We start from the raw sequence: 24904 nt of genomic DNA, 5'->3' as shown, positions 1-24904 counted from the left end.
ATGAGAGTTTTATATTGCAGTTGTACTTGTCTTAAGACTTTTTTATCTTCCTCAGAGTAGTTTCTTCTCCATTTTCTCTCTGCCTGTCTGCGAGAAAGTCCAAGATGGTGCAGCTTCTCATTATACCAAGGGGCAGATCTTTTCCTTATCTTTTTTAGAGGCATTATAGGAATGCAGTAGTCTAATAGCATAGCTATATGTTCCGTAAATGACTTATAGTTATCCTCCACGGACTTATTGGGAGAAAAAAGATTAACGTCAAGGGATGTGATCAAAGAGTCAGCCTTTGCTAGTTTGGCCCATTCTCTGTCCAGCCTGTGAGAGTACTGCTGGCTAGACGTATTCTTCTTACGTGGCATCGCCAGACTCAAAAGGATGAGAAAATGATCCGTCCAATTCGAGGGCGTAATACTAGATACTTTTATTGTGTCTGGATTGGCAAAAACCATATCCAGAATGCGACCTTTCTGGTGGGTGGGACTGGACACCAATTGATGGAGATTCAGGGTGGAGCACGTATATAGGAGGTCTCTCAGTTGACTGCCAAGGCTTCCATCCTCACTGAGATTAAAATCACCTAGAATGACCATATTGGTGTGGGTGAGCTTTAAATTGATGATGGTTTCGGCGAGAAGGTGAAATTGTGTGGTCGCGCACGGTGGCCTATAACAGAGCATCCCCGTGAGTAAGTTCCCACTAGGGGACTGAAGAGAGAAGCCCATTATTTCTATCCCCCCAACCTCATCAATTTGACATGGTCTAAAGTTTCCTTGAAGATCAGACCCACTCCTCCCTCTCTGCCCGAACTACGAGGTTTATGAATAATTTTGTATCCGCTAGGACAGGCCCCGCTCAGTCCGGCGGCAGATTCCGTGGTGGCCCATGTTTCTGTTAGACAGAGTATATCTAGTTTCATGTCTTCCAGAAGACTAAACACTTCAATAGAGTGCTTGACAAGCGAGCGACTATTAACTAGACCACAAGAAATACTAGCGCTCGCTGACTTATGACCCTTTGATGGGTTTAGCTGTAGTAATTGTGTTCTACTATACCTCACTTGTTTCAGCTCGCAGTTTAACCGAATAGCACTGCTGGCGCTGGAGGCGTCCGGGGCGCGGACGGGCGCAGACGGGCTTGCCTCTGGCGCGCCTCCGGCGCGCCATTGGCGCGCGCGCTGCGCGCTTGCATCGAGTGGCTTTAAATAGAATCTCAGCAAAAAATCCCCAGCCACTAAACACTAGAGCGCCTCCCAAAATGGCGCTTAGTAATGGCGCTTAGTAATGGCACAGTGGTCACTTGCTCAGGGCAAATGGGGAAGTAGATAGGTGCAAAGGTTACACTGCCAGGGCCACTCAGGCGGCTGTGTGCAGGGTGCTTTTGAGCCTTCGGGCGCTCAATTGGTTTCAATGGGAAATCTCCGGTTTAGAAAAAGACTGCAAGCTCGGGGACGAAGATTCTTCAGGTGCCACCACCACTTTGAGAGGTAAGTTGGGTAGTTGGAGGATAGGTAGGTACCCCGGAGTTGGGCACAGGGGGCCGCAGGGCGCCGGGTGAAGGGGTGCCTTTTGGTGTCGTGAAATCTTACCCTCTGTTGATCCCGGTTGGGGGGGTACCTGGTTTTGAGGCTGCAGGCGTCGTCAGGAGCGTCGAGGGAAGTCCTTGGGTGCCGGACTCGGGGTCACAGTCGCCGGGGGGTCGTCCTCGTGGTCTTTGTTCTCTCCGGCACAGGCCAGGCTTGGCGGGTGCAGAGTGTGCAGGGTTTGCGGTTCCGGGCTGATGCCATGGATTAGAAGCTGAATTTGAGTAGAGCCTCTACTCATGGGAGTCCCAGGTGCTTAGAGCCAAAAGGTAGCCAGGTCCTCTGGGTTTTGTGAGGTTGCTGGCCACAAGAGATGCCGGGTTGTAGCAGGAGCAGGTTCGAGGGTCGACAGGCCTGTAGGGCTGGGGCCAAAGCAGTTGGTGTCTTCCTCTTCTTAGCAGCTGCAGGGCAGGTCTTCTTTCTTCTTGCTCTTCTTTGTATTTCGGAATCTGGAATCTGGGGAAGGAAGGTTCAGGGTGCCCCTAAATACTAGATTTAGGGGCGTTACAGTAGGTGAAGGGCAGGGACCAATGGGTCCCTGTCCTGGGGTGGGTACACCCCCTATCCTGCCTCTCTCCTGTGGGAGGGGGGCAGTAGCTTAGTCCTGATTGGGTAGAGCCTCCCATCTTCAGGATGGCGAGTGCCCGGAGATGTGCTTCACCTCGCCTCCCCCACCTGAGGGGTGGGGTTGGCACGCTGGCACATCCCCTGTCCTTATTTGGGGTTTCTGGCCAGGCTTCCCACCAGAGTGGGGGCTGCCAGTGGCCTGGGGAAGCTCACAGAGGCTTTGAAGCTTCCCCCTGCCCATCCTGGGGGAGGAGATCTAGCACCTCGCCCAAGATGTGCATTGTTGCAGGCCCAGGAGAGCAGGGGCTCTCCTACCCAGGGGTCCAGCAACATGTCTGCTGTGTGGCAGCCTAGGCAGCCTCCCAGACCAGACATGGATTGTAGGCTAGGTTTCAGGGGGCATCTCTAAGATGCCCTCTGGGGTACTTGGTACATTAAATCCCACAATGGCATCAGTGCAGGTTTAATGTGCTGAGAACTTTGATACAAAACTTCTCAGTCTTCAGTGTTGCCATTATGGTGCTGTGGAGTTCGTGTTTGACGAGCTCTCAGCACCATGTACTCTTAAATGGCAGCACTGCACTTACAGTGCCCAGGAATGGACCTGGGTACTGTAGGGGCACATGGCTCATGATCCTGTGCCCACACCACTGGCATAGGGCACCCAGCTAGGGAGGTGGCTGATGTATGCCAGGGCAGTGTAGGTTGTGGGCATGGCACACAGGGATGTGTGCCATGTCGACTCTTTGTTTTGTCTTGTACCCAGACACTCAGCCTGCAAGGGTAGTGTGTGTGTGTGTTAGGGTACAGGGTCTCTAAGGGTGGCAGAAATAGTGATGCAGCCCTTAGAGGCCTTCCCGGGTCACAAGGCCCTGGGTACCTATGGTACCATTTAAAAGGGGCTGAGAGGTGGCCAGGATTTGCCAATTTGGGTTTTAGGGAAGGAACATAGGCCCTGGGCACCTGATTGGTAGGAGTCCAGGGCACAATCAGTCAAAGTACATTCAGCAATTCAGCAAAAAGTGGGGGCATACCATGCAAGAACGATGGCACTTTCTCACAGAAAGGCTTCGGGATAGCGGGTTGAATAGTTGACAATGACCAAGATATACTGCTGGCCTCTAGCGGAGGGTTTTAGAGGACCCACTATGTCCATTCCTACTCTTTGAAAGGGTATATCAATAATTGGGAGGAGTTGTAGTGGCGCTTTGTTTATATGTGGAGTGTTGATTACCTAGCATCTTGGACACGAGGAACAGAACCTAGCCACCTCACGATATACACCAGGGCAATAGAATCGATTTAATATGTATTTTAGGGTGTATTCTTGGCCATAGTGGCCTCCTTCCACCTTGTTATGAGCAAGGTACATAACGTGTTCCCGAAAGGCTAAGGGTACCAGGAGTTGTTTGACAGTCTGATCAGCATTTCTGTTTACCCTGTATAACAGCCCTCGTCTAACACAAAAGTAGGGGCCCACCTGCTTGGAGTCATCTTCTTCCCTTGCTCTTTCCCACGCGAACTGCAAAGTGCTATCGTCTCTTTGAGCGGCTCGAAAGCTTTGTGATGGAACCGTATCTGTGTTCAAAGAGGAGAGGAGTAAGAGGAGGAGGATGCTTTTTGGTGGTTCTTTTGTTCTTCTCTTTTCTCTCTCCTAGTTTTTGGGGTCTTGGGAGTGGAGGTATCTATGTCTACCATAGAGAAGGGGGCTTCTTACCAGTCCACGGTCTGTGGATCCTGTGGGATAGCGGTGAGGAGTTTTGCAAAACATGGCAGTCTCGTCCCTCTCGGTCTCTCTCTCAGGCTCTTCTGATCCCTCCCTGGCATTCCGTGCTCCGTAATCTCCTGTCCCGGAGTTCGTCCCTCCTCTGAAGCCGGCGCGCTGGGCTCCACTTCCGGTTTACGTACCGCGAATGCTGGTACGCTGACCTTCATTTCTCTTTGTTCTTCACCTGCCGCCATGTTGATGTCCGAGGAGGCAGCTGGTGCGGTATTACACACACTTTTTTTCATTTTCTGGGCGGTCCGCTTCGGCTGCGCTTGTTACGTCTATGTGCACATTTTTATTTATTAATGAGTTTATCTGCGTGTACGCTCGACGTGCGCTATTAATTTGCATCACGATTTGCCGCTTTCACTTTTGGGGGCCGCACGTTTGTTTGTTTAATTAATTTACCACATGGCATGCGCTTTTTTAAATTACTAATGGCGCCCGGTTCATGTGTTTACGTAATGCTTGTTTTATCTTTCTCTCACAAAAAAGACACATTTTCATACATATACACTTCCACATAGCTATATACATACAGGTGTATTTTCTCAGACTGCATATCAATAATTATCTCTCTTGAACTTCGGACTTAGATAGCACCTTTGTCGATCTTATAGAAAATTTGCAATCTATCTTTCCACTCCGTTAATTGGAGATTCAATACGCTATGTTTCATCATGGCAGTCATTTCTCTCAGTCCAGCACTACCTCACCTCGCTTGGGCTCTTTCAGTTCCGCTGTTTCTATGGCGCTTGCTGCATGGTTACTGTGGTAAAGGAAGATACAGAGTCCATCTGTATAATTGATTAATCCTTTATTGTAGCTTGGTTCTAAGATATGTAAGTAAGAGAAGATAGAAAGTACAGACACAGCCCCACCAGGAGCAGGCTCCTAGCAGCTCAGCCTGAGATGATCAACTGACGCTCTAAACACAGAGAGGCACTCTGGCATTCTATGATGTCATGATACATTCCAACAGAGCAGAACAGTGGGGAATAGCAAAGAAGTAGTTTACTACACATCCTCCTTCCTTGGGGAACAACAGCAGAAATAAAGAGAAAGACAAGTTAGATACCTCAAAAATAACATTGGCATAAATTGAAAACATTGAGATGCAAATACCTAATGGTGTAGTACATGAGGTAGCGGAAATAAATCTGGCATGAAAAGAAATGCATTAAAATGCAAAACATCTTTGAATACATTAAAATGGCAATTGTCAATACTACACACCAGTTGCAAAAGTCAATACTACACGCCCCATCCCCCTCCCTTGGGTAAAAATAAAGAACAAGGCAAGACATAGGTGGAAAAACCAAAGCAACAGAGAAGGGTGGTCACCCCCACAGTAAACAGGTACACCACCGGGCAGTCACCCTGGCAAACAAGGGAAAAACCGCCCTTACAACATCCCCATAAAGGGTACGCCAGAAAAACAACATCTCCAATGGAAGGGTACCCCAGGGGGTATAAGTCACTCTAGATAACAGGAAGAGTGGAACCTCCCAAAGAAAAATACACCAGAGAGTAAACGCTCTGGGAAAGGGACAAAACTTCCCCTGATTAGGGAAGGCGGCATGCTGACACTTACAATCCGTTAAGAGTAACGAAAAAGGTCTAAACACTAGAGAGAAACTTCTCACTCAAAGTCCTATGAACGTGAAACCCTTGGCCTCGAGATCCAAGCAGGAAGACATTGACAGGAGCATAGTGCCATCATGAAAGAAAGTCCCATGGGTAGTAACCCTTGAAACTGACAAAACAGCCTTCACCAAAAATAGAGAACAACACAGGGTACTCACCCTTGAAAATGACATAACCTCCCCTAAATAGGGTACACCACAGGATAACCACCTTAGAAAACTACACAACCTGCCTTAGGTAGGGTACACCACAGTTTACTAACTGTGAAAAACGACACCACACCCCTCAAGTAGGGTACACAGAGTACTAACCATGGAAAACTACACAACCTCCCCGAAGTAGGGTACACCACACGGTACTAACCGTGGAAAACTACACAACCTCCCTTAAGTAAGATACACCACAGAATAATCACCATTGAACACCACAGGGTGCTCGCCCTGGAAAACCACCCAACCTCCCCTAATTAGGGTACTCAGAGGATACTCACCCTGAAAAGATGAAAGCTACAACCTCCCCACAATAGGGTACACCGGAGGGTACTAATCCTTAAAAAAATAATCACCATTGAACATCACCGGGTGCTCGCCCTGGAAAACCACCCAACCTCCCCTAATTAGGGTACCCAGAGGGTACTCACCCTGAAAAGATGAAAGCGACAATCTCTCCTCAATAGGGTACACCGGAGGGTACTAACCCTTAAAACAACACCATGTCTGAAATGAGACATTAAACACCCCCCACAACCTCCCCCAAAGGAAATGGTACACTCAATGTTTAGTCACACAACACACTTATCATGAAAATTGAACAGGAGCACTGGGGGACTAACCGCCCGCTCCAGACACTATCTTATAAAGTGAATTTAGGTACCGAGTGCCCCATCCCTTACACACCAAAACAGGAAATGCAATAATTATAGGCATTATGATCAAGGAAGAAATGTTAGGCTCCGGTGAACGATCTTTCACCCGAGGTCTCCACACAAGGCTTCCCGCAGCTACCGGCATACAAAGTAGAACACTAGGGTTCCTTCAGTGTGCAATCGCTGAACTCCACCAGTGAAATGAAGTGCCACAACGTTCAAAAGTTCCATTACCTCTACATCAATCTCGCAACGTCCTCCCCTTTTCTTGCTACCCCGGCCGTTGACTACTGGAGAGAAATGTGTGACTCACTATGTAAGGAAACTTACTGGAGCCGACCAGGTGATTTTGGTATCTGCAAAACTTTATTGGCAACGCGGTTGGCCAAAAGGTGTACACCGCAATGAGAGTTGCCAAGAAGAAAGAAAACTTGCTTGGAGCGGGCCCACAGGATCCCGGGTGGTGCGCCCAAGGTGGGTGCTCCCCCGCGGCCTATAATCGCCCGACTCTTTAACTTTCGGGATAGGGATGCTATCCTTCAGGCGTCGAGGGTGGCCGGGCCGCTGAAGTTTGAGAACTCTAATGTTAGCTTTTACCCGGACTTCACGCAAGCGGTCCAAAAACAACGGCTGGGATTTTTGGGCGTCAAACGGCGCCTGAGGGACATGGAGCTGAAGTATGCGATGTTATTCCCGGCTAGGCTGCGGGTTGAGTTCCGGGGTCGCTCACACTTTTTCGACCGTCCGGAGGCGGTTGGAGACTGGTTGGATGCCCTGCCTCGGGGACCGGATCGAGGCAGTCGGACGGCGGAGCGCGGACAGGATTTGATGGAGCAGGCCTAGAACTTGGTTCCTGGTGATGGACTGGACTGGTGTCGTTTTGTACCTTGGCTCAACTGGACCCTAGTTTTGCACACTATGCCCTCCAAATGCCTGGGGGTTGTGGGGAGCTTATTGGGGTCCTTTCCTCCTTCTCGGGTTCTTTTTGTGGTATATGTTAGGGCGACAGGCACACTGCGAGTTGGGGGGGCTGTTTGGGCTCAAGCAGGGGTGCAGGGAGGGGGGAGTTGTGGTTTGGGGATTGTGGGGGAGGGGGGTTGTTGGGGATTGTTTGTTTGTTTCGCAAGGCAATGTGAAGTTCTCTGTTGACTTATCCGGTTTGTGCTTTCCGGGATGTGGGTATCATGCACGGGAGTGGGATGGGGGGTAGGGGATTGAGAATCCTTTCGTGGAATGTACATGGACTGGGGGACAGGATCAAGCGTAGGGTGGTGTTGCAGTTTTTGAAACGGACTTCGCCCGACATTGTTTTCCTGCAGGAGACACATTTGATTGGGAACTCCTTCCATGCCCTAAATAGGAGGGGCTATCGCCTTGCCGCTCACTCTGGTTTCACTTCTGGCTCTAGGGGAGTGGGCATTTTGGTTAGGGCCTCTCTCCCATTGGAGGTGGACGAGGTGCTTCACGATGATAGGGGGCTCTATGTGGCACTGGTGGGGAGATGGGAGGGTAGGACTGTTTCGCTCGTTGCTGTGTATGTGCCTCCGGGGTAACAGACGGCTACATGTGCTGATCTGGGGCGTTTGGTCCTGGGACTCCCTGGGGGGGTTCTGGTGTTGGGGGGTGACTTTAATGCTGTTGTCTCCGGGTTGGAGGACCGTCACCCCCCCAGGGATCTCCCTAGGGCTCAGGCCTGGTTGGGTGGCTTTTTGGACACCTTGGGACTTGTAGATTGCTGGAGATTGATGCACCCGGGACAGGCGCAATATACCTTTCACTCGGGGGCCCATGGGAGTCTCTCGAGACTTGATTATATGCTTATGCCGGCGATCCAAGCTGGTATGATTGGGGAGGTGCGTCATTTAGCCCGTGGAATTTCTGACCATTCCCCTATATGGTTGCAACTGAAGGTTGTCCCTGGGGCAGAGGGGAGAGTAGCACCCGTTAGCCCTTGGTATATACGTAACCCTAAGATCCGCATGGAGCTGGTCAAGTCCACTGATCACTACTTCAATGATAATGTGGGGTCTGTGTCGTCGGCCGTCTCCCTATGGGAGGCTTATAAAGTGGTGATCAGGGGGCAGGCCCTGTCCCTTATCTCCCATGCTAAGAGGTGCGAGAGAGCAGAGGTGGTTCGACTGGAAACTGAAATAGCTGAAATGGAGGAGGACTTGGAACGGGGAGTTACTGATGAGAAATTGCACGTTTACAGCCTCAAACAATCAGATTATAGAGCGCTAGTCACGGAAGCCGCTAAAGGGATGAGTAGAGAGCAGCAAGGACGACTGTATGATGTGGGGGATAAGGCCGAAAAGTTGATTGCTTGGTTGGATAAGAAGGAGAGAGCGAGCAGGGTGGTGCCCGTTGTGGAGAGAATGGATGGAGTGCGTGTGACTGACCCGGTGGAGATCGTTGACTGCTTCGCGGATTATTTCCGCGGGGTATACTCTCCGGTTTCTGTGTGTTCGGAGGAGGATTCTCATCTGTTGCTTAGAGATATTGCATTGGCAACCCTATCGGAGGCTAATGCAGTATTGATGGAAGCGAAGTTGTCGTCAGATGAGATCGCTCTGGCCACTCGCTCGATCGCATCGGGTAAGGCTGTGGGTCCTAATGGTCTCCCCATCGAACTATATAAGATAGCGCCGTATCTTCGGGACATGTTTTTTGCGGCACGTGCGACGGGCTTCCTCCCCCCTGACCAACGCCTCGCCAACATAGTTGTGATACACAAAGAGGGGAAGCCGCGAGATCGCTGCGCCTCCTATCGGCCCATTTCGCTGTTGAACGCAGAACCCAAAATTCTGGCTAAGGTATTGGCTAATCGACTGGTTCGGGTCGTGGGCGACTTGATTCATCAGGATCAGTCCGGTTTCATACCCCATCGGAATACCGCTCTGAATTTGAGGCGGTTGCACGGCGTGCTTGCTAGAGTGGAGTTTATACGTGAGCCGGCCATCTTGGCATCTTTAGATGCCACTATGGCGTTTGACACTTTGGAGTGGCCGTATATTTGGGCCGTGTTGGCGAAATTTGGATTCGGCCCTGAGTTTATTGGTTGGGTAAAATTATTATATGCTGACCCACTGGCTCAGGTGGTGGTGAATGGTAGGGTGTCGGCTCCCTTCGCACTGGGGAGAGGTACGCGGCAGGGATGTCCGTTGTCACCCCTTCTCTTTGCACTTTCTTTGGAGCCTCTCGCCGCCTGGTTGCGTTGGGAGCCGTCGCTGCGAGGCATTAGATGGACACCGGAGTTTGAAGACCGTGTCTCCCTTTACGCGGATGACATCCTTCTGTATCTCACCTCTCCCAGACAGTCGCTAATTGTATTGGTGGACGTACTGAATTCCTTTGGTCGCAATTCTGGCCTGGTCATTAACTGGGCCAAGTCATGTGTCTACGTCCTCTCGGGCGGGGCCCCCCTCCTGCCACGGGATTGCCCCATCCAGATTGCTACACTGGGGTTCAAGTATTTGGGAATCTTTATCTCTCTGGATCCCGCGGTCCGCTATGAGCGAAACCTTCTCCCTCCCCTCCAGCGATTAAAGGCCGACGTCGCGAGGTGGCGACGACTTCCGCTCTCGCCGCTCGGACGGGCGGCATTGTTTAAAATGATGTCGCTACCTCGCTTCTTGTATGCTTTGCAAAATACTCTAGATGTCGTGCCGGCCCGTTATTTCCGGGAGGTGGAGGGTCTTCAGCGCCAACTGTTTTGGGACGGGCGGCCGCGGATTGCTCTCGCCAAGTTGACGCTCCCTTGGTACGATGGGGGGGTCGCCCTCCCCGATATTAAACGATACTATTGGGCGTCTCAGTTGGCGGCTGTGAACCACGGTATATATGGTCCTGCCTTGAATCCGGCCTTCGAGATGGATAAACTTCTGCTCCCGGGTGGGGATTATAATAGGGCGCTGTACTCGGTGACCCCGGACGCGCGGTTGACAGGACCCACGCAGGTTGCGGTACGTGTGTGGCACGCGGCGAATGCTGCAATGGGGTGGAGGGATCGCTTGACTCGGGCGACGCTGTTGTATGCCTCCGGGCGGCTGGGCTGTTTGTGGAGATCGAAAGGCTTTGAGAAATTGGATATGATTGGTATATGTAAGGTGGGTGATCTTTGGGCGAAGGGGTCTTTCAAAACATTTGAAATGCTTAAAACTGAATATAAATTAAACGATAGAGAGTACTTCCGGTATGCGCAAGTTTACCATGCGCTGTGTTCGGTTTTTCCGGACGTTGCTGCTATCCCCGAGTATTCCCCACTGGAGGATAGAGTGTTGGATGGCTACGTGCCCGACAGCACTATTTCTCTGATTGATAAGAAACTCATTAATGATCGCGCAGACTTGCTGCTCCGTCTGCGGGAGGCATGGACGGACGATGGCTTGGAACTGGACGATGAGGACTGGGTTTCGGCGGTGGCCTCCCCGAAAGAGGTGGCGATCCCGGCCCGCTTACGATTCGTACAGCTGAAGATCCTTCATAGAGTGTATGTCACGGGGCCCGGTCTGCTGCGTATGGGTTACTCGATGGATGGACTGTGTAAGCGTGGATGTGGCCTGCCGGGTACCTTTCTTCATATCTTATGGGAGTGTTCGGAGGTTGTGCGATTCTGGAATGGTATCCACACCGTAATGGAGGAGGTCACGCACGTCGCTCTGTTGCCAGAGGCTAGGAGGTGTTTGTTGAATGTCTGGGAACCGAATGATTATAATGCGGCACAGACGCAGTGGGTGACTCTGGGGTACATGGTGGCTAAGCGTAACATTGCACAGCTATGGGGCTCCCCGAGGCCGCCCACGATCGAGGTATGGAGGGAGAATATGGACTGGTGTATGTTTAGGGAAAAGACGGTGTATGTGGCGAGAGGCAAGCCAGGGAAATGGACTAAGGTATGGGGTCCATGGAATTTATATCGTGGACGTATCTGCACCCCGCCTCTGCCATTAGAGGTCGATATTGCTTTGTCCCCCTAGCCACGCATTCTGCGGGATGGTGTGAGGTGTGTTCCATGCTTTGTCTTCCCGTTGCCCCCCATTACCGCTTCCAGACAAGAACTGCTATGGACACTGTACGTTGCTCCCCGTCCTGGGAAGGGCACGCTTCTATTTCGGACTCTCATTGCCTTGAGTGTGTTTTATATTTAATAGAAAATGAAACTGTTTCTTCCGATTGCTCCTGGCCTATGGCCACAGCCTGTTACATGTGCTCACGAACTGCCGGGAGCTTTGCCTCTGGTTCATTTGAATGTGTGGCGTTGCACTGCGGGCCCTCGGGCTCTATAGCGGCCTGCCCTGGTGGTTGTAGGCCCTTGTCTGTATTTTATCGTGTACTTACGGTTTCTAATAAAAAATATTTTTTAAAAAAAAGAAACAACTTTAATGCAGTGACCAGTTTTCCATGTTCTGCTTTGAATTTCTCCAAACTTAGATCACCAGTGGGTACATTGAGGACATACTTGTCTCGTCTCGATTTTACTCGTCTGTTGTGATTGCTTTGTCCTTGGCGTTAATCGCTACCCTTTGAAAGTGCACTTATTGTCTCTTCGGCTTATGAGTAAGCCGCCTGCTCAAGTCTCCTTTGGATAGGTAAGCAATTAACTTTTAAAAGAAGAAAAATCCAACGAGGCTCGTTTTAATGGTTGGCACGAGACTAGCAGTGGATGCGCGTTCTTACCTTCCTGAAAAGTCGCGCATCTGTCTCGATTGCACCTCAGCTTCATTCAGCGTGATCACTCACTAAAATTCAACTGCAAGGAATGACATCAGTGCAGTGAAAGTTGACACTTACGTTGACGGGCCCACACTGCATCAATGTCGCTCCATGGCAACGCCGCTTTTGACAACACCAGAGCGTGCAGGAGTGACGCAAGGGAGCGTGTGACACCACCGCCTGGCAACGTTTCAAACATGCCGAGATCGCGCATGCAAGAGAAAGCATGCGCACCCGGCAACTGACTCATGATTTTGGTGGTGAGGTCAGGAGTGCCTCTTGAGGGTTTCCGCTCTCCTCTCGACATACGCCAAAATTGCCAAACAGTCTCAAACACCACCAGGGCTCGAATTTTGCCCGCGATCCATAAATTTCAGGTGCGAGTTTTCATGAAGTTTGACCTTCACACTGGGGCCCGAATTTAGCTCCAAATTAACTCCTTTAATAATGTCATTGTCACTGCAACCAGGATTATTTAGCGTTGGGGTAGACTTTGCTCTCGCTCGGCACTTACACAGTGTAGATACACCATCTTGTGGGCAACATTTCATATGAAGCATGCAGTGAGGAACACAGACAGACCAGCAGTTGACTCACGGTTGTGGCGAGTTACTTGTAGAGTACTTGCTTCTTCATTTCTTTTCTTAGTTTCTTTCTTTAGTTTCTTAGTTACACAACAGTAGACAAACGCCCAGGCTGCAGGCTGTCCGGATGGTACAGGACACTGGTGGGGCTGTTCAGGGCGTTTTACAGGTTGACACAGCTGAATTCTCAAGTTTCAATTGACATGTTGAAAGTCTTTAATGTCCTTGGCTCCTTGTCCCTCAGTTCCATAGTTGTCCTTACTCCATACACCATGCGTAGGTTCAAAATCGTCGCCAAATTGTGGTAAAGGAAGATACAGAGTCCATCTGTATAATTGATTAATCCTTTATTGTAGCTTGGTTCTAAGATATGTGAGTAAGCGAAGATAGAAGGTACAGATGCAGCCCCACCAGGATCAGGCTTCTAGCAGCTCAGCCTGAGATGATCAACTGACGCTCTAAACACAGAGAGGCACTCTGGCATTCTATGATGTCATGATACATTCCAACAGAGCAGTACAGTGGGGAATAGCAGAGAAGTAGTTTACTACAGTTACCGTGGAGACCCATTAACAAACTGTCTGCGTCGCAAGAGACTATCGGTGTGCACTGCGAGAGAGGAAAAGGGCAAGTGACAGGGAAGCAAACCAGCCACAGCTATGGTAAGATGTGTGTGTGTGTGTGTGTGTGTGTGTGTGTGTGTGGATGTAAGGTATAACGGTATGGACACGGCAGGCATCGAGGAAGTCCGTAGTTTCAAGCTCGGCTGTATTTGAGGAGACAAACGGCCCTCGAACAAAGCCACTTACAACAACCTTAACCAAGAAAGATCAACTCTGGTCGGAGGTCGGGATATTCTGCAGCCATGGCATTTATTTACATACAATTTCCAAATAAAATAACAACGCAGGTTAAAGGGCAAAGTACTTCGAATGAGAAACTTGGGAAATGTTAGTGTTTCAAGATTTGTTGTGGTGTCAAGAAAAATATTGCCACACTTCGTTAAATCAAGCATGTGAATCTATCTACAAGGCAGCGGTGCAGCTGTGACTACATCAATACTACCATTTACGGTACCCCAACCTAACAGAGGTAGTCGGCATAAGCAACATGTGCTATGCCATTGCAGCTAATGTGTACAGTTAATTTGGTCATCTGTGCAAGTACTCGAACCCATTTCACAGGACCCTCTGCTAAGTACCCCTATCCATCAATGGGCCACCAGTGACTTGCAGTAACCAATAACGTCCTCTACTGACTTAACTCACTTCTGCCTGGATAACCACGTACTTTATCTGCAACTGCACAGCTTGAGGATTGGGGTCCCCAATTAAAAGGAGCGCCCGCACCGCGTTCTGTCGCGGGCACCTCGGTGTAACCGACGCAGCCAAACATTGCCTAGGTAAGAAAGCGCTACACTGAGCACCAATTCATTACGGCGACTCTCCCTTGCTACATCGGAAATGCTTCCTCTGAGTACCCCACCCCAACGCTGACCACAGTTGCGGGCATGCAGGGGCATTGTTCTCAAACTGTATTGTACTTGTGTTCTATATGCAGCAAACAGATCAGGGGGTACCTACTGCAATTTCAGAGCTTGAAATAACTCCCCGCCCCATCCCTCCTGTTGTTGTGATGCCTACCGTGCCTTTGCACTACCGTTATCTATGCTGCCCCCCTTCTTGTTTTTTTGTACTGTTTGAGATCAAGTGATGTCCGTGTCTTCAAATAACCACCCCTCCCCCGCCGTCTCTCACGTTGTTGTGATGCCTTTTAATGCCTGTTACATGTTTACAAAAAAAATTATAAAACGCAGGCTTGTCTGGTCGATGCCTTTGCCAATGCGTTTATATTGGGCGTGTCAAAAAAGTAAGTCTGGTGTCTCTCGGCACTGACGTCACTAGGGACTGTTCTCTGTGTGGAGGCGTGCAGTGATGCAGGCTCCTCTGCATGGATGGGGGTTTTAGTCCTCAGACACATGCCTCTTGCCTGTTTAGGAGTACAACTTCCTGCGGGCCTCCGAGGCTGCACTTTGATGTTTAATGTCTAACCAGCGTACCAGCAAACAGATCAGGGGGTACCTACTGCAGTTTCAGGGCTTCAAATAACCGCACCCCCCACCCTACCTCTTGTTGTTGTGATGCCTTATGTGCCTTCGCACTCACGTTATCTGTGCTGACCCCCCCCCCCCTCTTGTCGTAATGCCTACCGTTTGTAAAACAATAGGTCTCGCGTAAATGCGAGTCCTATTGCATTAGCATCGAACTACACCCTCTCCGACAGTATAAATGAAGGGGCAAGTTTACGAAACAGTAAAAAGTATCAGGAGCTAAACCAGAAAGATGAAGAGAAAGAAAGAATGGCTGAACATGTGAGCCGAAAGCAACGTGTGATCCTGGTTGCCTACGTTCACTCAGTTCTGGACATTTCTTGTTTATTTATACGCCTTTCAACCATGCCTGTAAGTATGGTATTATAACTTATTTTAGGCTCCTCCGAACAAAATTGTCAGCGATCTTGCTGCTCCATTCTATGGTTTCCAGGAATTGTTATTGTTTATGAAGCATTACAAGCCAATACGTCTTACTAAAACCTAGAGTGGCACATGCATTCTTTTGTCGTTTCTTTTGCTGCTCAGCTTCGACCGGTGCCTGACATCGCACCCCAGTTCAGCGCTCCCATGAATCGCCCTGCCCCACCGGAGCTCTGTTTACCACCACTGCATGGCCCCAGCCCCTTTGGAACTTTGTAAACGTGTCACTACTGTTACATTATCGGGCAGAATAAATAAAGCCACAGATACAACTACCGGACTTGACAACTCTAGTTAAATTACTGCAGCATCTGCCGCTGACCGCGGCCCCCGCAGGGGGCCACTCGGCGGTCGGCGCCTTAGTGGCCCCGGGGCCCCGGTCACCCCTCCCCACTCCCTCCTTCGGGGGGGGGGCGGGGGCGGGGATCCCGATTGTTGCCCCCCTCCGTGTCGAGGGCCGGAAGTGACGCGAAAGGCGCGTCACTTCCGGGCCCAGGTGTGAGGGGAAGGCTATTTAGCCTTCCCCCACCCTCACTGGCGACCTCTTTGTCGCCCACCTCGCCTTTTGGTCCGTCGTCCGCGCCTCCTCGTGCTCCGCCGGCCCCCACGCCTCAGTGATCGTCGTCGCCTCCACGCTTCTTGTCTGGTGAGTCTTGCAGCACCTACTCCGCCCCGGCCCTGTCCCTGGGCAGTACCAGGTCGACGGGGCCCTGTGGCGAGGATCGCCACGGGCGGAGGGGATGCAAGATGGGGGGCTGGGGAGGCGTTTTTGGGCTAAAGAGCGCGATGTTTTGATTTCGCTTGGTCCGTTGCGGGGTTTTGGGGAGTGCGGGCCGCGCAGGGGGCAGTTCCGTGCCATTGTGTCGCGGGCTCGGCATCTGGTGTCGATTATTGAGCTACGGTTGCCTACTCCTGGGCGTCGGGGCCCCTGGGGCGAGATCCGGGTCGCATCCTTTCTGTACATCGGGGGAAAGGGGGCACTGGGCAGTCATGGCGTTAGATGGACATCGCTGTGGCAGAGATATCGAGAGCAGCAGTGCACGGTGCCTAGTAGGATCCTGGTGCATGCAATCTGTGGCGCTCTCGGGGTGTCGAGCATCGAACAGCGAGCTCACTTCCACATCCCGGGAGTCGGGGCAGACCACGTAATCTTCCGGTGTAGGAATGGTCGGGTAGATACGGCCCTGCTGCAATTCATTCGGGTCGCGTGCCCGCTAGATAACGAACGGCGATAATGATTCAGATTGCAATCAGTGAGGCACAGGTCCTCAAACACAATCGGTCGGGTTTGTGGTGTATCGGGGCCGCGTTTGCATTCTGTTTTTTGGGGTGTTTCACTCAATCCCCCCCTGTTTTAAGATGTAGCTTTGATACGTTAGGCTGCTGCTGTGCTAAGGGCCGCGGCTCATGTTCTCAATCATGGGGGATGCGCGTCCGCATCGTGCCTTGTAGGAGAAAGATTGTGGTCGGTTGGTTGGTTTTCGTCTTTGAGCCGGGAAACCAGGGTTCGAGCCTAGAGGTCGACTCCACATCCTGGTTTCTGGGTGAATCACTTAATCTCCCCGTGCGCGAATGCAACCGGTGCTCATTTAAAGAGCCGTCATTTCGGTCGCACGGTCCAAACCTGCTTTGGAGGCGTAAGGTAACCGGTGCTCATGTAAAGCGCCGTCGAACCGTCGCATAGTACACACCTGCATTACATAAATATTGTACCCCTGTTGCAGTTAAAGCGCTGTCGTACCTTCGCAAAATACAAACCTTCGTCAATATACATAATAAGTGGGGGGGGAGGCTCTCATGCGGCACCCCCCCCCCCTAGACTCCACACCATCTTGATTCTGGGCGAGTCGCTTACGTTTAGTAACTGTTTGTTGGCGGGCATCAAAGCACCGTCATTTCTGGCACTGGGTAATGTGTGTGAAAGCGCTGTCATACACTCGCGCTGTTAAAATCTACACTAATTAGATATCGCGACGGACGCTCAAGTGTAGCGCCGTCACACCTTCGCGCGATTCAAACCTACATGGAATTAAATTGTCTCACAGGACAGGGGTTCGAGTCCCGGGAACGCGGTCAAAATGTCATAAGGTGGCGAAATTTCGAAATCCTCTTTCTAAATTACAACGATGCTTAAACCACCGCTTGCGTCTAGCACTCCCATTACCTTGGGGTTATCTCGACGCTACATAGGAGGTGCCTTTGCGGCGGGGGCAGCATGATAGAGGTGGGCACCGCTGCATCTGGCCGGTGGGGCGATGGCTAAATGGGCAACCTAAACTTCAGTGGTGTGGCGCAGGCGCGCACCAGTTGCCGTGGTTGGGGTGGGGGTCGAGGCGAGCGAAGTGGGCATTGTAAGAAGTGATATGTATGACCACCCGTTGGGCTCTCGTCTCTGTGCTCCAGATCTCCCCCCCCCCCCCCCCCCCCAAAGGGCGGGCTGCGAGCCGCGGGTCGCGTCGCCGTCCTGGGCAAAGCATTATTCCCCGTGTGTATGTAATATGTAATGTAAAGTGTGCCAATAATTTTGTAGGCACGCTACAATAAAGGCAAATGAACGGAGATTTGGTCGTGTTCGTTCACGCGAGACTGTGATTTTGGGGCAAATGGGCGCCAGGAAGGTAGTATGGGGGTGGGGCGCAAGCGAGCACCATGCTGCTTGCCAGGTTCAGGGTGGGGATGAGGGCAGACGCGAACAGGGTGTGCGTGGTTAAACGTGATGTGTATGAGCACCTGTGTCCTCTCTCCCCCCCCCCCCCCCACTCTCCCCCCCCCCCCCTTTTTTCTTGCGGTACAGCCACGCCTTTTCGTGTATGCATATTTCTTGCGCATATGCTGGTTTCTTTTGCAGTACGTTCGTCCGCTTTCACTGACTGGAGGATTATTAATTGGCGACAGAGAGACGCGAGACAAACACCGTCCGTATTCGGGGCTCAGACGGGAGTAAGTACGGGCAGTTGGGGGATGGGGGTACCTCTCGGAGTAGCATGTGGCACTCAGGAGCGAAGAACTAACCTCAAAGGGGGTGAACAGGCGGTTAACTTTCTCTCTTTCCCAATTGCAGATAAGAGAGAACAACTGCTAAGTGATGGACAGCCAAGGTTTATCCCCCCCCCTTTTCACACCAGGGACACAGGTTGAGGAGTCCGTGCCGGACACTTCGGAGGAAGCACGGATTGCCGCTTTCTTGGAGCTGACGAGGGCCAAGGGTTTAGCTTGGGCGACGGAACTATTGAAAGCCAGTACCCCCCCAGACTCTGGGATAGCGATGGACGGTCCGGCTACGGATAAGGATGTAGGGGAGGTTGCGGGCCCGTCACGGTCGAAAAGAATCTGCCGCCCCACGAGCAAAGACTTTCCGGTTGAACAACCACCGGCGCGGAATAGAGCGGCCCCTCCTCACAGGGCCCCAGCGCCCCCCCAGACGGCGGTTAGCTTGGGGACGGGGGCGCACAACGGACTGCCTGGCCCGCCCCAGGCGACATTTGCCTCAGCAGAGGATTTGGGTAAGCTTTCAGACACTTTAAAAGACTTCATGGCTGAGGTCAGATCCGGTCTGCTGCTTGCCAGGTCACCCCTAGGGGTTGGTCCGGCCGCCCCACCGCCGCCGACTGTTCACCCGGCGCCGGGGGGCTTCACGCAGGTGTGGTGTCAGCCGCCGGCTGCGTTGGAACCTCCTCCGCGGCCCACACCCCCAGCTGCTGCTGTGGCCGAGAGCGCGGCAAGTGCGGTCGATACTGCAGTAGTGGTTCCCCCAGTGGTACCGACGCCGGCACCAACGCTAGCCGTAGCACCTAAGCCTCTAGTTACCACGGCCCCGCTGGTATCGGGCCGCTGTTCACTCGCTTGGATGGTCCCTCTAGTGGCCAAAGAAGGGATTTGGCGCAGGGAATTTATTGATATCTTCACCCTTCTCATGCATGGGGCGGAGGGGGTAGATACCAGGAGGATGGGCAACAAGGAAGAGGACAAGCGGGTGCGGTATCATGTATATCCCACCAAAAATATTGTGACTTGGGGTCAGGCCTTTGCCATTTTTGCGGCAGTGATAGTGGAGAAATTCCCAGATGAAGGGCCTGGTCTCTTCCACTATGCAAGCGTGATTACTGAAGAGGCTGCTAAGGGTGGGGGCATGGGATGGTACCACTACGACTGTGACTTCCGCAGACAGAGAGCAATCTGCCCAGATCTTGAATGGGACCAGTTGGAGGTCCGTTTATGGGTAAAACACATGGGCAAGCATACTGAGGGGTCTACGACGAAGTCAGGTACAGAGAGCGGTGTAAAGAGCAAAGAGAAAGAGGATAAAAAGGAGAGGAAATGGGAGAGCAGGAAGTCCTTTCGGGGCGGGCGTGGGGGGGGTCGCAGGCCTGGCTTTCGGGCACGGTCTTTTGGAACTTGCAGGCTCTTCAATGCAGGGTTCTGCTCCTGGGACAAATCATGCCGTTTCTCCCACAACTGCAGCGTGTGCGGGGCACCCCATGCCGCTACCGCATGCTCCAAGCGCGACACCCCCGACAAGCCTTCATCGAGCAAGTAGCCCGGGGGGGTTCCCCCCTCCTGCGCTTTGGCCCCCTGCGTACACAGCTGCCAGCGCGCATGACCTAGCCCCACACGACCATGTGAAAGGGCCCTCTCCCATCTGCGTAAAGAACCTCCTCAGCGCACTCCGCGGTTACACTGGCAAGGAAGGGTCCCTCATTTCTGAGGGTTTCTTAGACGGTTTCCGCATTCCTTATCAAGGCCCCTTAGTGAGTAGGGATGCGGAAAATCAGAAGTCAGCTAGGGAACACCCGGAGGTAGTGCGGGATAAAATAGCGAAGGAGGTGTCTTTGGGCAGGGTGGCGGGCCCATTTTCATCACCCCCTATGCCCCACTTTGTGATTTCTCCCCTGGGGGTGGTACCAAAAAAGGAGCCAGGGGCTTTCCGACTTATCCACAACCTATCACACCCAGAAGGGGACTCCGTGAATTCCTGGTTGGACGAAGGTAAATGCTCAGTGTCTTACTGCTCCCTAGACCTGGCAGTCGACATGATCAGGAGGGCAGGGAAGGGAGCCTGGTTGGCCAAGTCTGATATCGAATCGGCCTTCAGGCTCCTGCCAGTACACCCGGACAGCCAACACCTTCTGGGCTTCAAGTGGGGGGACCAGGTCTTTTATGATAGGTGTATGCCCATGGGATGCTCGGTGTCTTGTGCGTACTTTGAGGCGTTCAGCTCCTTCCTACAGTGGGCCTTAACAAACAGGTATGGCATTGAGGGAGTGACCCACTGCCTGGATGATTTCCTTTTCATCGGGGGAGCTGACTCGCAAGATTGTGCACGGGCGCTGCAATGTTTCAAGGAATTGGCAGGACACTTGGGCGTACCTTTAGCTCCTGGTAAGACCGAGGGTCCGGCGCAGGTTTTGGTATTCTTGGGCATCGAGTTGGACACGGTAAAGGGCGTGTCCCGACTCCCTGCGGATAAGGTACAGGCCCTGCGTCAGGAGATCTGCGATCTACTGGGTAGGGACAAGGCTACTCTGGGTGAAATCCAATGCCTGCTAGGGACCCTGAATTTTGCGCTAAAGGTCATACCCATGGGGAGGGTCTTTGCACGCAGGCTAGCTAGGGCGACTGCTGGTATAAAGAAGAAACATCACTGGGTCAAGCTGGGGACAGGGCTGAAGCAGGATCTGGCGGTATGGAGCGAATTCCTCGCCTGCTTTAACGGGACGGTTATTTGGAAGCAGCCCTGGATTGATAGTCAGGAACTCTGTCTTTTCACAGATGCCTCAGGCAGGGAAGGTTTTGGGGCTATCCTGGGCGAAGAATGGTGCGCGCAGGGATGGCCCAATGTTTGGCGCAGGCGTAGGATCACCAAAAATGTTACTGTGTTGGAGCTCTTCCCGATTGTTGTTGCATTACACCTATGGCCGGCGGCATTGTCAGACAGAAAGGTGGTGTTCTGGTCTGACAACATGGCGGTCGTTCAGGCAATTAACAACCAGTCCGCCAGGTGCCGGCTGGTGCTGTGCTTACTAAGGGAGTTGGTCCGGGCTTGCCTGCGCATCAATGTGGAGTTTAAAGCCAGGCACATTGAGGGGATTCAAAATGTGGCAGCTGACGCTCTTTCTCGTTTTCAGTGGCTCCGATTCAGGGAGGCCTGGCCGCGGGCGAGAGCGCAGATGACCCCATTCCCGGACCATCTATGGAGGATCCTGCAGTGGGACTGAGCCTGAAAGCGATGGGAGAAAGAGCTCTGGCCCCAGGTACCAGAAAGCGTTACAGCGCCCACATGGCAACATTCAGAGCAACTTCTGTGGCACTGTGTACTTCAGGGGCTGCGTTGGTGTCCCAGGTCCGAGCATTCCTGGTGTGGGCTAGGGGACAAGGGAAGAGCCGCTCATGGGTGGGCAGTCACTTGGCAGCCGTAAGCCACGACACTAGGTTGTCTGGCGGGGCGGATCCCACTAACTCCTATCCCATCCGGGCCGCCTTGAAGGGTTGGGCTAGGGAGGAGCCCAGGGCCCCTGATAATCGAGCGCCCATTGATTTCGAAATCCTGAAAGGCATGCTAGGGGCTCTCGAGTTAGTCACCTACTCTCATTACGAGGCCACGCTGTTTTCAGCCACATTCTGCTTAGCATTCTTCGGGGCTTTCAGAGTCAGTGAGTTAGTGGCTAGGTCCAAGGTCGACTGTTCAGGGGATGCGCTGGCAATTTCAGACGTGTCCATTTCCGGGTCACTGACCATTCTTTTACGCAAGTCCAAGACTGATCAGGCGGGGCGGGGGATCAGGGTGGTTCTCCAGCCCCTAGGTGACCCCAGGTTCTGCCCAGTACAATGGGTAAAGGCGTTTTTGGAACACAGACCGCCTGGCCCTGGTTATCTCCTGTTGCATTCAAATGGTACCCCTGTAACTAGATACCAGTTCGAGCAGGTAATCAGGGCCAGTTTAGCCAGGGCGGGGCTCGCCCGGCCGGACAGAAGGTATTCCAGCCACTCCTTCCGCATTGGCGCTGCCACCGCCGCTCACCTGGCGGGATTAGAGGCCGCTCAGGTGAAGAAACTGGGGCGTTGGGAATCTGATTGCTATAAGATATACGTTCGCCCGTGAGGCAGCTGTTAGTAATGTGTTTGTGATTTATGGTGTGTATCGTTGAAATCACCCTTTCTGATTAAATAACTTGTGTGTACACCATGTCTCCTCTTTATTAGGACGAGTGGTGTGGGTGATCGGGCATTCATTTGTCGCCCGGGCGGCCCAATGGGCATTGCACCGAAATTGGATGCGACACTTCCCTCAGACCGAAGTGGAATGGATGGGGGTGCCGGGGATGAGATGGTTCGAACTCAGGAATAAGATCGAGCAGAGACTAAGAGCACACGGGTCCACCTTGCCCCACCTGTTGGTGATACACCTGGGCGGTAACGACCTTGTTACCCTAGGGAGACGATTGCTGTTATTAGCCATGAAAAGAGACTTAGGGGAAATCTGCAAACGTCTGGGCGAGTGTGAGATCGTGTGGTCGGAGATCATCCCCCGCAGGTCTTGGCGGGGAGCTAAATCCTTAGAAGCGGTAGAGCACTCCAGGAGGCGCATTAATGGAGCAATGCGTAAGTTCACAGCCCAAAGGGGTTTGGGCTTTATTCGCCATGAGATGATTCGGGGGAATGTGAAGGGGTACTTCGACTTGGATGGAGTACACCTCTCCCAAATAGGCATGGACCTGTTTTTATTGGATTTAAGCGAAGCATTGGTGAATAGAGGGTGCAGGTAAAGAGCTAGGTTGGTGGGGGGCCCTGGCTGCGACGGTTAGCCGCCTCCAGGGCTGTGGCGGAGTTACAGGGCGATCTGGAAGCAGGCCGGTACAAAGGGTACCTCTGCGCGGCACCACGTGGTGCCTGAGCCAAAACGAGGAGCCTCCAGAGAGGTCCCGGAAGCCGGTCGGCGCCCCGCTAGTCCTGTGGGCGGTTGTGGGCCTGAACAACCGGGGGCTTGCTATGCGACGCTCCGCCCCGAGAGGGGGGGTGTGAGTAGAATCTCAACGGCACGTGATCGAAAAAAGAATCACTTGGGGGGCAGCACTTGCGGGTCGTTCCCGTGCTGCCCGGCTCATCAGGCGGGGCAGGTGAAGTAGATGGCCGCCTGCCCTTGGATCGCCCGTAAGATAACCCACCTATTACATATCCTGGAATTATGTAATAAATCCTGCAGCATTTGTTACCCATTTACAACTGTTTCTTGTGTCTTCTTTGGGTAACCTAATTTGGGGGAGGGGGGAAAGCGGGGTGCCCCTGGGGGTACTATGCCGCTGACCGCGGCCCCCGCAGGGGGCCACTCGGCGGTCGGCGCCTTAGTGGCCCCGGGGCCCCGGTCACCCCTCCCCACTCCCTCCTTCGGGGGGGGGCGGGGGCGGGGATCCCGATTGTTGCCCCCCTCCGTGTCGAGGGCCGGAAGTGACGCGAAAGGCGCGTCACTTCCGGGCCCAGGTGTGAGGGGAAGGCTATTTAGCCTTCCCCCACCCTCACTGGCGACCTCTTTGTCGCCCACCTCGCCTTTTACCCTCCCTACCGCTTACCCGGCGTGGTGTGGTGGGGTGGGGGTTTTTTGGTGAACGTTTTAATGTTTTCTTTTCGTTGCAGGTGGAGTTACAGGGCGATCTGGAAGCAGGCCGGTACAAAGGGTACCTCTGCGCGGCACCACGTGGTGCCTGAGCCAAAACGAGGAGCCTCCAGAGAGGTCCCGGAAGCCGGTCGGCGCCCCGCTAGGCCTGTGGGCGGTTGTGGGCCTGAACAACCGGGGGCTTGCTATGCGACGCTCCGCCCCGAGAGGGGGGGTGTGAGTAGAATCTCAACGGCATGTGATCGAAAAAAGAATCACTTGGGGGGCAGCACTTGCGGGTCGTTCCCGTGCTGCCCGGCTCATCAGGCGGGGCAGGTGAAGTAGATGGCCGCCTGCCCTTGGATCGCCCGTAAGATAACCCACCTATTACATATCCTGGAATTATGTAATAAATCCTGCAGCATTTGTTACCCATTTACAACTGTTTCTTGTGTCTTCTTTGGGTAACCTAATTTGGGGGAGGGGGGAAAGCGGGGTGCCCCTGGGGGTACTATGTCACGTGGTTAACTTTGGCGTCCAGTCTTCAGATGCACCCGGTTCTGGCGGTGTGCTCTTTGGCACTTTTCCCAAAGCTGTCAGTTAGCGCTTGTTAATATATTGTTTCACCAGGTTCACTTTTTGTCCATGTGTATGTTTTTAGGCACGGGGTGTTTACGTGATTTGCTCATAATTATGGGAACTCAAACTTGGTTCGCCAGCTCTATTAAGCCACCTCTCCCCAAAGGTTATTTCCTTTACTGCGAGTCATTTAATGCGCTCTGATACCTTCGTGTTAAGTTTGTGCTATATAAAACCCTGAGGATAAATAAAAAACATTGCTATTTACAATGTCAATAGCTCCAACAAATACAAGACCTATTGCACAAGTACAAAACATTGCCATTTACAATGCCAATAGCTCCAACTCCAATAAATGTGAGACCTATTGCATTTCCAATGCTTGTTTAATTCTTTCAATGTGATTCTACTGTGCAGCCTGGTGGATACGGATTGGAACGTACTGATATTTAGACACAGCATAGGGCATGGGATTTGGCCTGT

General features: G+C 52.4%; 1 protein-coding gene across 1 annotated transcript in view; it reads left to right on the top strand.

Annotated features, from left to right (window-relative positions):
* LOC146862959 (uncharacterized) overlaps nt 1-24904 on the top strand; it is a 274450-nt gene that overhangs the window by 247215 nt on the left and 2331 nt on the right. The window contains exon 12 of the mRNA XM_085642331.1: nt 21381-21506. Within this exon, the coding sequence (XP_085498457.1) occupies nt 21381-21506 (126 nt within the window). The remainder of the gene's footprint in view (nt 1-21380; nt 21507-24904) is intronic.

This window comes from Triturus cristatus, chromosome 2_2, assembly GCF_964204655.1.
Source record: "Triturus cristatus chromosome 2_2, aTriCri1.1, whole genome shotgun sequence".
Lineage (NCBI taxonomy): Eukaryota > Metazoa > Chordata > Amphibia > Caudata > Salamandridae > Triturus > Triturus cristatus.
This window is presented reverse-complemented; position numbering and strand designations above follow the sequence as displayed.